At 36.7% G+C, this 14,808-nt stretch overlaps 1 protein-coding gene across 2 annotated transcripts in view; it reads left to right on the top strand.

Moving 5' to 3' along the window:
- ELTD1 (EGF, latrophilin and seven transmembrane domain containing 1) overlaps positions 1 to 14,808 on the top strand; it is a 142,453-nt gene that overhangs the window by 100,580 nt on the left and 27,065 nt on the right. For both annotated transcript variants that reach the window (XM_010857568.1, XM_010857569.1), the window contains exons 9-12: positions 2,526 to 2,699; positions 3,943 to 4,146; positions 6,896 to 7,116; positions 7,246 to 7,312. In XM_010857568.1, the coding sequence (XP_010855870.1) occupies positions 2,526 to 2,699; positions 3,943 to 4,146; positions 6,896 to 7,116; positions 7,246 to 7,312 (666 nt within the window). The remainder of the gene's footprint in view (positions 1 to 2,525; positions 2,700 to 3,942; positions 4,147 to 6,895; positions 7,117 to 7,245; positions 7,313 to 14,808) is intronic.

Genomic DNA, 14,808 nt, shown 5'->3' on the forward strand with positions numbered 1-14,808 from the left:
AAAGGTCCATCTAGTCAAGGCTATGGTTTTTCCAGTGGTCATGTATGGATGTGAGAGTTGGACTAAAAAGAAAGCTGAGTGCCAAAGAATTGATGCTTTTGAACTGTGGTATTGGAGAAGACTCTTGAGAGTCCCTTGAACTGCAAGGAGATCCAACCAGTCCATCCTAAAGGAGATCAGTCTTGGGTATTCATTGGAAGGACTGATGTTGAAGCTGAAACTCCAATACTTTGGCCACCTGATGCAAAGAGCTGACTCATTTGAAAAGACCCTGATGCTGGCAAAGATTGAAGGCAGGAGGAGAAAGGGACAACAGAGGATGAGATGGTTGGATGGCATCACCAACTCAATGGACATGGGTTTGGGTGGACTCTGGGAGTTGGTGATGGACAGGGAGGCCTGACGTGCTGCGGTTCATGGGGTCGCAAAGAGTCAGACACGACTGATCAACTGAAGTGAACTGAACTGAACTGAATTGAACAGTTTGTTGTGATCCACAAAGTCAAAACTTTAGTCAGTGAATCAGAAGTAGATGTTTTTTCTGGAATTCTCTTGCTTTTTATGTGACCTAACAGATGTTGACAATTTGATCTCTGGTTTCTCTGCCTTGCCTATGTGTTGGTAGTTTGGTTTAGTCACTAAATTGTGTCCAACTCATGACCCTGACTGTAGCTGGCCAGGCTCCTCCCTCTGTGGGATTTCTCAGGCAAGAATACTGAGGGGTTGCCATTTCCTTCCCCAGGGGTTCTTCCTCACCCAGGGATCAAACCTGGGTCTCCTGCATTGCAGGCATATTCCTTACTGATTGAGCCACCAGAGAAGCCAATATAATTTTATGCATGGTAGTGTACATATGGGCTTCCCTACTGACTCAGTAAAGAATCTGCCTGTGATGGGGAGACCTGGATTTGATCCCTGGGTCAGGAAGATCCTCTGGAGAAAGGAATGGCCACCCACTCCAGTGTTCTTGCCTGGAGAATCCCAAGGACAAAGGAGCCTGGTGGGATTCAGTCTATGGGATCGCAAGATTTGGACGCGGAATAGTGACTAAACCACCAGCAATATTTTCTTTAATAAATATTTAATCTGAAGATTTATGTTTGATTCTGTTTTACTCCACTTATCAATGATTTGTTATTGTTGTTTAGTCACTGAGTCATGTCCAACTCTTTTGCAACCCCATGGACTATAGTCTGCCAAGCTCCTCTGTCCATGGGATTTCCCAGGCAAGTATACTGCAGTAGGTTGCCCTTTCCTTCTGCAGGGGATCTTCCAAACTCAGAAATTGAACCCACATCTCCTGCTTGGCAGGTGGATTCTTTACCCCCGAGCCACCAGGTCTTAAATACAGTTTTGACATATCTTAGTCTCTTAATACAGTACCCTCTTCACAAGGCTCTTTGGAGGATCAGATTAAACAAAGTGGGTGAGAAAGCACGTGGTTAACTGTAAATTGTTATATAATTGTAAATAGTTTTATTTCTAAAAGATAAACTAGCATAGATATATAGCATTCTATGAATAACTTATTAAAACTTAAAGTGCATTAGGTATTGTATTGTGATTAGTTAATATATGATAAGGAGAACTCTGCTACGTATTGAACAATCATCCTGTAATCTGTTTGATCAGCCCCTGTGATCTATGATCTTACACTCACCACACTTTACCTCATTCATTACTGGAACTGCATTGGCTTCTAGATATATCTGGAAAACGTTCGTTGAGTCTCACTTCAGAGCTTTTCTGTTTTCCATTCCAGCTGTCAGAACCCTCTGTTCCCAAGTCTTTAGGGCTCACAGTGTCACTTAATTGAAGTATTTTCTTAAACATCTTTTCCTGTGAGAAGCCTCCTCAAGATTAATCCTGCTCTCATTTCCCTGGCGTTTTTAATAATTTCTCATCTTCTCATTAGAATATAAAGTCAGCAATACAAACACTTTTTCTGTTTTGTTCAGTGTTTTATTTTTAGCACCTGGATCAATGACTAACAGCTAGTGCATACTCAATAAATATTTGTTGAAGATAATAAAGATATGTCATGCCCCATTCTAGATAAGATACATGATAGTGCTCAGTTGTGTCTGACTCTTGGCCACCCCATGGCCTCTAGCCCTTTGGGCTCCTCAGTCCATGGAATTTTCCAGGCAAGAACACTGGAATAGGTTGCCATTTCCTCCTCCCGGGGATCTTCCTGACTCAGGAGTTCAACCCTGGTCTCCTGCATTTCCTGCATTAGCAAGCAGATTCTTTATCACTGAGCCCCCTGGGAAGCCCCTACGTGATCTCAGTTGATAATAATTCTCACAACTACATGAAACAGAATTGATCAAATATAGCATGGTCGTAGGAAAAACTTCAGTTCTTTCACACAACAGCAGCACTCTCTTATTAGTGTTGATTTTATGCTTTACCTTTTAGGTGTGGTTTTAATTATATTGTTATGCAAAATAGTATTTTAAATATAACTGAAATGATATCATATGTGTGACTCTTATCTCATCAGTGAAATGTCTCTTTTTCAGACCACAGATAAATATAAGAGTCAGTGTGCGTTCTGGAACTACTTACCTGACACCATGAATGGCAGCTGGTCTTCAGAGGGCTGTGAGCTGACACACTCGAATGATACCCACACCTCGTGCCGCTGTAACCATCTGACACATTTTGCAATTTTGATGTCTTCTGGTTCTTCTATTGTAAGGCAATTTCCCACTTCATATTTCTAAATCTGGCTTTTGCTTTTTTTCTTGTTTTTCACGTTGTTCAAGACAATAATTAATTATTACATGTTCTTTGGATGTAAATAGCATATTTAATTTATTGATATGATCTCAACATTACCTTTTTTAGTCTCTCTTTTCTTACCTGTGTTCTATGACATATAGTTTAAATCTTTGATTGTTTTTAGTGTAAGACTTACCAGTTTATAATAGCTAGTAGGTTATATATCAGATTTCTATCCAGACTTTAGTTTTTAATGCTGCTTTTAGGAACCATTTGTACATTTTAAAGGATCATGAACTTTAAGGGCTTTTCCCTTTGTATTGAAAGTTTATTTTTACTGATGACAGATTCATTTAAATCTCTGATACCTGGTCAGTAAGTGTTATTAGCATATCTGTAACAAATACAATTTTTTAATAATGTAGAATGCCACAGAATTTTAGACATGAAAAATCTCACTAAAGTAAAAAGCTTCATATTATGTATTTTACATCATAATATCTTGCTTTTACATTGTATAATTTTTTTATTTTGTAATCTTTAGATTGCAGTCTCATTTCTATACAAAACTTAGAATTCATCAAATTCTTATTGTGACTAAATAAATCTGCCTAACCGTAATGTCAGTGATAAATTTTTTTTTTTCTGAATGAAAGGTGATTTTTTTCTGAATGTTAAATAAACTAAGGTGCCTCTGTTATGTATATAAAACCATCTGGTTAGAGTGAAACCAAACTTTCCCATTTCAAAGTCTCTCACCTATACTATTTTGTTATTCTATTTTTGCAGCATTTATGATACCTTCATTTAATGTGTTTAAATGAATTACTGCGTAGAAGTAAGACTTATTCTTGTCACTGATAAATCTGCTTTAATTAACCATTTTCACATTACAATAATGAATTGCCTTGCTAATATCAAGAAACCGATGGTGATAACATTGTTAAACCATATACTAATATACACTATGCTTAGAAAAAAAATCACTAATTATAGAACTGTTAAAGTGCTATGTGATTTATATCAGATTTCTGTGAATATTAAGCATATTCAGAAGTACAAAGTTTTCTCATCTAAATGCACATTTGTATTTTTACATTTTAGGAACAGTTTGATTAATGTTTCACCGAAAAAGAAAGTTCATTATATGTTGCAGTTCCTTTGACAAGCTACTGAGTTAAGTCTCTTAACAGCTGTATTATTATTTTCCCTTAGGGTATTAAAGATTATAATATTCTTACAAGGATCACTCAGCTAGGAATAATTATTTCACTGATTTGCCTTGCCCTATGCATTTTTACCTTCTGGTTCTTCAGTGAAATTCAAAGCACGAGGACAACAATTCACAAAAATCTCTGCTGTAGCCTGTTCCTTGCTGAACTTGTTTTTCTTGTTGGGATAAATACAAATACCAATAAGGTATGTAGATCTCTCTTACTCTCTGCTTTCTAAATTTTTACTTTCCTAAATATATATGTAATAGAAACATGACTTGGAATTAAGGGCTTGGTGGAGCAAACACACTATATACTTTGTTCTTAAAGCTTTTCTAAGTTTGAAATGCTAACATATATTAGCAACTTGATGATTAGTTCCATTAACCACAGTGGCCCTCATGATGAACTGTAAAAAGAAATAACCTTGTTTTGTTTTGGTTTGGTTTGTCTCTACATGGCCATTAAACAAAAGTAGAGGGGAGAAAGATACTAGAAAACAAATGTTTATCGTATGACAGGGACAGAACACAAAAGAGGTTAGAATTCATAGGTTGAAATTTGATAAATTAGCTCAGCCTAGTAACTGCACTTTTATAATAACCATTTTCCACCATTAATGATCTAGAGCCTTGTCAAATATCTCCCATATTGATTTAGACTGACCTAAGGTGAGATAAAACAAGCAACAACTTTATTAGGTGAAATGACTCTGAGAGCAGATGGGAAGATAAAGACATGGAGAGCCATCAGGCCGAGATGCAGGTCTGAGCCTGAGTGAAGAAGGAAAGAAGGAAGAAAGGACTAGTGGTAGAAGTAGAAGCACCTTGGGCTTCCCAGGTGGTGCTAGTGGTAAAGAACCCACCTGACAATGCAGGAGATGTGAGAGATGCAAGGTCCATCCCTGGGTCAGAAAGATCCCCTGGAGGAGATGGTGTGGAAACCCACTCCAGTATTCTTGCCTGGAGAATCCCTCACAGAGGAATCTGATGGATTACAATCCATGAGGTCACAAATAGTTGGACACAACTGAAGTGATTTGCCATGCACAGAAACACTTTAGAAAGCAGGGCAGTTGAGGAAAGCTCAGCTTGCCTGTGAAGTAGTCCTTTCAGAAGACCCTCAACCAAAGTCACATGGCAAGTCTCTCAAGAAGAGTAATGTCTTGCTGTGCTCAGTTAATGGCTATCAGCGGTCAGTCCTAAAGGAAATCAACCCTGAATATTCATTGAAAGGACCGATGCAGAAGGTGAAGCCCCAATACTTGGGCCACCTGATGGGAAGAGCCAACTCATTGTAAGAGACTCTGATGCTGGGAAAGATTGAAGGCAAAAGGAGAAGGGGGCAGCAGAGGATGAGATGCTTGGATGGCATCACCAACTCAATGGATATGGATTTGAGCAAATTCTGGGAGATAATAAAGGAAAGGGAAGCCTGACATGCTGCAGTCCTTGGGGGTCTCACCAAGTCTGACATGACTTAGCGAGTGAATAACAACAGCAGCCATCAGAAATCCCGGGCACATCAGTGGCTTTCCTATGCAGCTGCTGCAGCCCACTCTGCAGCTGGAGACCAGAGAAATACATCAACATGACCACAGAACCTTCAGTTGCCTCCATATTTCCATTCTTTTTAGTGATCTTCCAAGTAGTGGGGGTAACCATCAGTTATCAATGTTCTCTTCTGAAGTAGATGCCACAAAGCACCTATTTAATATAATATATGCTAAATTGTAAACTCCATTCTGTTTTTGTTTGTTTTTCAATGGTATTTATAACATCATTCATTTTTGTGTATTCCCACTATCCTCCAATGCATAATTCCCCTGTCTTCATCCCATCATTACCCTCATCACAAAACTATTTTTTTCAGTCTTTCTTTTCAATTCTATGTTTCACTTGTCAAATTCTCCCCATTTTCAAGCCATATTTCAAATTTCACTTCTTCATTAAAGTGGTTCCCAGATTTTAATCATCTCCAACCTTATATACTGCTCTAAAATATATTTTAGTAGGTAATCTCTTTATGATTGACTTATACTCTATTAAGTGTAGTAAGTATTTAAATATTATTATGTTATCTCACCAGTAATTGTGTTGTGTGTGTGTGTGTTAGTCACTCAGTCATGTGAGACTCTTTGTGACCCCATAAACTGTAGCCCACCAGGCTCCTCTGTTCATGGAATACTCCAGGCAAGAATACTGGAGTGGGTTGCCATTTACTTCTCCAAGGGATCTTCCTGACCCAGGCATCAAACCTGGGTCTTCCACATTATGGGCAGATTCTTTACCATCAGAGCCACCAGGGAAGCCCAATTGTGTTAGTTCTGTTAATACAGAAATGTATAACTGCTTCATTTGTTATTTCTTATTTCATTTCTAACTATAGTTCTAAGTATGAAGTCAGTACTAATAGATAACATTTTACTGAAATCCGTCTCAAATGTACCTGTTAATCTTGTAACTTAAAGTGAATATATAATGGGTATTTTTGTAAAATATTCATTTGTTTTATAAATTCAGTACCCTCTCTTATTTATTATGTTTTGTTTAACATAGTGTTAGCATTAATTTTCATTCTTTGAGCACAATTAAAATAAAGATATCTCCAAAACAGAAATCAGCTCAAATCACAGCATAGTCACTGAGATAATCATGGTTGCATGTGACCAATCCACAGTTTATCACATAAGTGTATAAAAAGTATAAATCTCTAGACAAGACTAGCAACTTAATTCTATTACAGGACTGATGAGTGTTGCACTTTGGTGAAGCACAGTTCTTTTAAATCAGGTGGAAGTGGTACAATTAAAAAGCTTGACATCTGACAAGGATATTTTACTGTGATCAAGCATTATTTAAAATAGTATAATTTATAGAGAAAGTCAATATTTTATGTTACAATAATGTTAAAATAAGCATTGCTTATGGTTTTATTCTTTCTTTGTTGTCTAGCTCTTCTGTTCCATCGTTGCTGGGCTGCTGCACTACTTCTTTTTAGCTGCCTTTGCATGGATGTGCATTGAAGGCATCCACCTCTATCTCATTGTTGTAGGAGTCATCTATAACAAAGGATTTTTGCACAAGAATTTTTATATTTTTGGCTATCTCAGCCCAGCTGTGGTAGTTGGATTTTCAGCATCATTAGGATACAGATATTATGGCACCACCAAAGTGTAAGTTAAGATGTTCTCATAAATATTTGATATGCAATTCTGAATAAGCTGTGTATATCACTGAAACTCTTGCTTTGTCGAAGTACATACAAACATAAGTATAGATTTTATCTATTATTTACTTTTCAGATGTTGGCTTAGCACAGAAAACAACTTTATCTGGAGTTTTATAGGACCAGCCTGTCTAATCATTCTTGTAAGTATATTTTAAAATTGCGGTTAGAATTCGGAAAAGTGTTGATTTAAAAGTGCTTAAAATTCTCAGCAATCAGTCTTCACTTTGAGAGGAAAATTTATTTTGCGCACTTTACTATAAATCATTTATTAACACTATAAACATTGCTTCACTAATAAGAAAAAATATACATCTTAAACTCAAAGCTATTACAGTTCACTTGCACCTCTTGGGAGGATGTATTTTTGCATTACTTGTAAGAAAAGCATTTTTCACTTATCAGTAGTATCTCAGCATACTTCAGTACTGAGAGTGTGCCAACCAGCTGATAATCTGGCATTTCAGATGTTTACGTTATTTAATCTTTTATCAATGATCAGTGATCTTTGAAGATTAGACTGTCATCTTTATAGTTTTATCATCCTTATGTACCCTGTCATCACGAAAGTGATTTCAAACTAAATTGCAACATCAGAGACAAGAACCCACTATTTCCCATGAGCAGACAAGTCATATATTGATAGCCCTATTTCAGTTGGGAAGAGGGCCTTTTAATTCTTATTGGAAGTGGTTTCAAACCTACAAATTTGGCAGCTGTTATATGTTCCATTCTAAATAAAGACATTTTTATATGTCTCCAGAGCATGTCTAAGTGCCGTAAGTTTTCAAAGCCATTCTGAATATAATAGTCTGTCAGGGAATCTGGGAGGTCTGACTGCTCTACAATAGAATGAATTGTTAATGGAGGAGTTGTGACAATATTTTGGACAACTTTGTCCCATATGTTTTGACCATAAGTTAGATATCTTTTTGAATTTTTTTCCTCTCAGTCTTTCCCCATGTGCTTTTATGGTTGTGAGGAAGCTGCTAAATGGAAAAAGACTTGAAATGCAAAGCAGAGGATTTTTATCAAGGTTTATTGTTTAATGGCATGAGTGAAAGTGCATTTAGAGACTATAGTTCCTAAAGATTGCAGAAAAATTGTTTTTAATTCTGACAATGAGGCTAGCAATAGAAAAAGAAAACACTTGCAAGATTTCAGCTAAAACAGCTTCAGAGTTAATTTAGAATTGAAAAATTTTCAACTATGTGAGAATATAGGTTGAATATGTCCCATCCATGAATTTTCATGTGTTTCCCTGATATGGGCATTCTGTGTATAGGTCCTATCTATATATTGTTATTGTACTTATTCCTTCTCTCCAGAGTGGACCATCTCTGATACTGTTTTGTACAAGTGAAAGTTCTGTGGATCAGTGATCCTTAGAGTTTAGAGGAACGTATGAGCTAGGAATTATCTGAAAACAGGAAAAAATAACAAACATACTTCTCTAAAGTAAGAAATGGAAAGTGTTCCCTGAAATTATTTTTTTACTCTTGCTGCTATAATGGGAGAGATAACTGGATTCTCTTATGGTAAGATGGATGGACTTTAGAAAGGATATCCAAAAATGAGTCCTGTAAACTTTCCTAGAAACCTAAATGAACAGGGTCACACTGTCCTAGTCTGAAATCAATGAACCAATGTGTCTTCCATACAGTTTCTGTATATTAATCATTCCATTTAACTAGAGGGTCATACAGGCCCCTTAGTTTTACTCTAAAACTGAATACCGTTTATCTTTTATAAATATTTAAAACAGAAGAAATTCTTTAAATAATTATTGAATGAAAGTGAATTCCTTTACTCTAGTTATCTCACTTTCTGTGCTAATTCTGGCATATTATTAAGTGACTTAGCAGCAGCAGCTCACTTTCTGTGTTAATGCTGGCATATTATTATTAAGCAGTATGATACATTAAGTAAAACTTTTTCCTGAATAGTATTGAGTTGTCCCAGAATAGTATTGAGTTCAATGAGTAAAAGAAATTTTGAGCACCAGATATTTTAAAAAGAGCCCCAATAATTTGGACCTGACACTTTCCAGGGGTCTTACAAAGAGACAGTAGGACCAGCTATAACCCAGTAAGGAGATTTGAGGGGTGGTGGGGGCGAGAGAGTCATGACTTGGAATTAGGAGTCCTTGGCCTGTAAGGGAGTACATTGTTCTTTGTGTAAAGATTTTCCTTACCTTACCAGTGGAAAAAAATAAGTGCTCCCCCCAGTTCTCCTTGAAGACGAGTTGTAGAGGAGTACTGTAAAATGTCTATAGACAATGGAATTGGAAATGGTAAAATAGTAAAAACTCTCATCCTGATCCCAGGTTGAATGCCAGGGGAATTTTAATGTCTCCTTGATATACAAGAGTAGAGTATGAACAGTTTTTATGACACCTTGACATATTCCCCTGACTTTGGGTCAAGGGTGAACATAGAACATAGAGTTGCTTTTAGTTCCCTGCAGATTGCATGCTTATTGTCCATTCCCTTGACAGCAGGGAGGAAAAGGATTATTATAGAGTGTGCTTGGAAATAAATTGATGGGGGTAGCACACAAAGGTTTCAGCTATCTTGTAGGTACAGAAAATTTAGACGAGGGAAAGTTGTAGGGATGCACAGAATGTTGTCAGGTCAAGTGAAGTTACACACAACAAGAGAATAGGTTGAGGACAGGAGTGTTGAATGGTAGCATGGCTAGCGCTCTCTGAAATAGAAGGGGTTAAGATGAAATAAAATACTATAAACACTAAGATCGAACTTACCATCTAAGTGGAGGCCAACACATGAACAAAGATTGTTGGTGTTGAATCGCTAAGTCATGTCCAATTCTTCTGCGACTCCATGGACTGTAGCCCTTCAGGCTCCTCTGTCCATGGTATTTCTCAGGCAAGAATACTGGAGTGGATTGCCATTTCCTCCTCCAGGGGATCTTCCTGACCCAGGGATTGAACCCATGTCTCCTGCATTAGCAGACAGATTCTTTATCCCTGAGCCACAGGGGAAGCACATCAAGACTACCAACACTAATAAGAACCAGACTAAACCAGAGTGATGTCATGAAGCTCTCTCCATCACCAAGAGCTGATCAAACCCTTCTAGCCCCATGCAGCAGAGGAGCTGAGCTTTAGGAATGGAGGAACACATCCTAGAACCATCCATGCCACTCTAACAGTCATCTACACAGAATTACTGAATTGAAAATTATCATCCTAAGTTGGGGGATATTCTGGTAGGAAAGGATGCCAAGCCATATTATTAAGTTCACTATCTTAAGTGAGTGATCTGGGCATGATGGGAAAACAAAAGAAATATAAGAATTATGCTCTGTCCACTCTAGTATCAATGAGGAGAAAGCAAGTTGAAACAAATGCAAAGCATAACATATAATTAAATATAAGTGATAACTGGTGAGATCTGAGAGACATCAACATGGGCTGGACCACACCAGTGAGATGAGAAACTCATTTGTGTATGGGTGAGAAACAGAGTCTACTCTACATACATTGGATTCTTAGTGTGAACTTAAGTGTCTCCTAAGCAACCCTGTAAGCTTGCCAGATTCCTTCTGAAGGAAAACAAAGGGCACAGACAAAATAGTTGCTATTGTAAATAAGGAATCCCAGAAATCACAAAATTACCATGTTATTGAAAATATTCAATAATCATATTTTCATAGATACATCACTTCTTAAGTCTGTGTCATTAATTATCAAATTTCCCACCTTGAATTTATCCATTTCTTCTCTACTTTCATAATCAGACATTTGTTATCCTATTGAGTCACTGCTGCTCTTAAGATTATAGTATTAATAACAATAATAGGAATTTTAAATTTACAATTTATTGAGCAGCTACTAAGTTTAAAAAGATAGGTAATATTTCAGTATTCAGTCTCCCTAAATCATCCATCCACATTGTTATTGTCCCATTTTATAGTTAATGAAAAGTAGAATTTGATTCAAAATGCTAAGTGATTGGCCCCAAGACAGTACAAATAAATGAGGCTAGAACTTGAAACTAGTTCTGGATTAATTTTAACTTGCCACTTGTGCAGTTGCCTTCTAATCTGACATTCTGATGCCATTCTTTCCCATTTCATTTTAATCTATTCATAATCAACTGGCCCAAACTCAGCTCACATAGTGGGAACTGTTTATAAGAAAAATAAGAACATTAATATTAAGCTCATTTATTCCTGGCAATAAGTGTGTTAGTGTATTTAATCTAATCCTTTAACAACTCAAAAATGTATGTGTGTGATGTATTTTATTTTCAAGTTGGAAAGATTGAAGTATTGAGTGGTTACACAATTGGCCAAATAGCCACAAAGTACATAAAGTAGGAACTCAGGTTCATAAATTTGAATCCATGCCCTACTTTCTTCATCTCAGTCCCAATAGTTTCCCTTGACCTATAGTTCGGAGCCTAGTGGGCTGCTGTCTATGGGGTCACACAGAGTCAGACACACTAAAGCAACTTAGCAGCAGCAGCAGCATAGTTCAAATAGGGCTTCCCTGTGGCTCAGCAGTAAAGAATCTGCCAGCAATGCAGGAGACATGAGTTTGATCCCTGGGTTGGAAAGATCTGCTGGAGAAGGAAGTGGCAACCCACTGCAGTATTCTTGCTTGAGAAATTCAATGGACAGAGGAGCCTGGTGGGCTACAGTCCATGGGGTTGCAAAAGAGTTGGACACGACTTTAGCAACTAAACCACCACCACATGTTTCAAATACCATAGACTGGTATATAAAGTTATCAGTAGTTTAGCTGAGCCCTGTCTATTTTCAGTCCTTTTTCACACTGCATGTCTCCACTAAACAACTCTTATAAAAACATTATCCTCTTTAGAATATTTACTGTTCCTTGGCTATTTCCTTGATTCTTTTCAGTCAATAATCCTACCACCTTGTGATGCCTGAAATCAGTTTGATCCTTTCTTCAACATGATCCCACAGAACTTTGACTCAAACCCTGAAGAGTACTTTTAATGCTGTGTTTGGTTTCACATGGTAACTTTCTCTGTGCATTACACTTCTTATCTCCAATGTACAAACACCCAAACAAAGAGCTGTGAGTCTCTTGGTTCACTAACCATAACTTGTTCAATAATCAATGCCACTGGTTGCCTGACCTTAGGGACCACAGCCCAATGAGTTGCAAATGAATTCTCTACAGAGCAACATTCACAATACATTCTGTGCATGATTGGACTCTACACTGTAAAACTATCAGCCCTCTCTTTGGTTACTCCAGAACACAGAAGGTAGGAAGTCCTTAATAATTATCTATTTTAGTTGATTCATAAATGAAGACCATGATAATAAAAGAGGCAGGAAGAAGCACCCTGTGAGCTTTCTTAAGAAATCTTTCTTAAGACATGTGTTCTGGATTCCTAACACGTAAAATGAAGATAATGATGGCCAGTCCAACACAAAAGATACAGTAAATACCAAACAATTTTTTAGGAAAAAAAAAATCTGTTCTTTAAAAATTAAAACAGTAAAACACACAATAATTTGGAGGACAATCTTGGCTTTCTTAGCTTTACCTTTTGTATTAAAAATTAAATTAAAACCCTGATTTTAAAACCATCATTTGCACAACAAAAATCTGTATGCCACAGAATGTATGTTTGGCCAATATAGTGTGTGTGTGTATACATATACATAAGCATGTGAAAGTGAAAGTGTTGTGTCTGACTCTTTGCAACCCCATGGACTATAGCCCACCAGGCTCCTCTGTCCATGGAATTCTCCAGGCAAGAATACTCAAGTGGGTTGCCATGCCCTTCTCCAAGGGATCTTCCTAACCCGGAGATCGAACTCAGCTTTCCTGCATTTCAGGCAAATTCTATACTGTCTGAGGCATCAGGGAAGCCCATAGATAAGCATAATTCACCACTAATTTTTAAATAGTGGTGAAGATACGACATCATTTGTTTGACTATAGCAAGGTGTTATATTGTAATAAATGTATTTGTTATATGGACTTGGTTAAAATTCTTTAGTACACTCTACTGGAAAACATAACTGAAATGAAATAAAATGTGAAATATCTTAAAGAAAAGCAGTAGAAATTTAATAGGATAAATAGTATATTTTTTCCAGAATAAAGATAAAATACAAGGAAGTCTTCAAATTTAAATAGAAAATTTGTGGTGACTTTGCTGTGCGTGCCTTTAAATGGGAGATAAGATTGCTTTCACAGCTTTCTCTGAACAAATCTGGGAAGACTTGCACTTGTAAACAACATTTTAATAGAACAATTGACAATGACTTTAATTCTTACATGGAATGCTTTTATTTCTTCTGAAGACTAAGAACTAGTTCCCAGTAAATGATATTTGCTTATTTTTATGAATGGAGCCCTGGGGCATGTCTGGTTTGGGGTTATAATAATAATACCTTTAAGACAATATGTAAATAGGTATAGTTCCGGTGCTGGTGGATTTTTCTACTCCTTGATATATTGTTTTTTAACTACTTAGGTATTTGAGCAGCAACATTTCTGCATTGATCAAATGAATGTAATTCCTCAGGTGTTGACTCATTATTATTAAGGATCTCTTAGAATTCTGAAGTATGAACTGCTGACCCCATGATTCTATCTATGAATTGCTACCTTTACAATGTTAAGGTTATAACTAGACATGAAAAGGCCGAGCCATGCTTTTGAAAGACTGAGCTGTACAAGAAAGAGATTTCTAAATCTTTGTAAAGCAAGCTGCAAACTGAAGATAATTTCATAATTTATTTTCTTTCTTCAGTATTTTTAATCTCTCATGCTGAATTCTTTTAACTAAAACTGTGCAAATGATTAGATTCAAGTACACAAATATAAAAAAAAGTTTGTAAAAATAATTTAACTTTTAAGTAGAAATTGAAGTTTCCTATATTCAGTATTAAAGAATTTAATTTGCTTGATTGAGGCAAATGCTAATTAAGCTGTGTCCAATTAAGGCATTTTCTTTTTTAAAAAAATGAGAGCTTTCATTTGAATTTAAATCACAACTCTTATAACTGAGTGTTTTTACATTGCTACTTTACCCATTTCTCTTTAGGTTGCCCAGAGTTCCACTCAGTTTTTTGTGGAGGTCTCCTCTAATTGTTCCAAATTGTCTTTTAATTCCCTGTCACCAGGAAATACTAATTAAAACCTACTCAAAAATGAATTCCTCACATAGCCCTTACAAACAGATCATCTCTATGTGTACTTATTATTATGTGATATATTCTTATTGCATTTTTAAAATTTCACAAATCTCCCACACTTGAAAGAAATGTAAATATTAAACTTTCTAAAGTAAAAAGTGAACATTTCAAAACATGCTCCATGACTGACTCTTTTTCTTAATTTTTACTTTGTATCCTCCCTGACTTTTGCTATGCGTACATGCACACATAAATATATATATACACATATATGTGCACATCAGATCAGATCAGTCACTCAGTCGTGTCCAACTCTTTGCGACCCCATGAATTGCAGCACGCCAGGCCTCCCTGTCCATCACCAAGTCCCGGAGTTCACTGAGAGTCACGTCCAGGAGTCAGTGATGCCATCCAGCCATCTCATCCTCTGTCATCCCCTTCTCCTCTTGCCCCCAATCCCTCCCAGCACCAGAGTCTTTTCCAATGA

Source organism: Bison bison, unplaced genomic scaffold (genome assembly GCF_000754665.1).
Source record: "Bison bison bison isolate TAMUID 2011002044 unplaced genomic scaffold, Bison_UMD1.0 scf7180017864382, whole genome shotgun sequence".
Taxonomy (NCBI): Eukaryota; Metazoa; Chordata; class Mammalia; order Artiodactyla; family Bovidae; genus Bison; species Bison bison.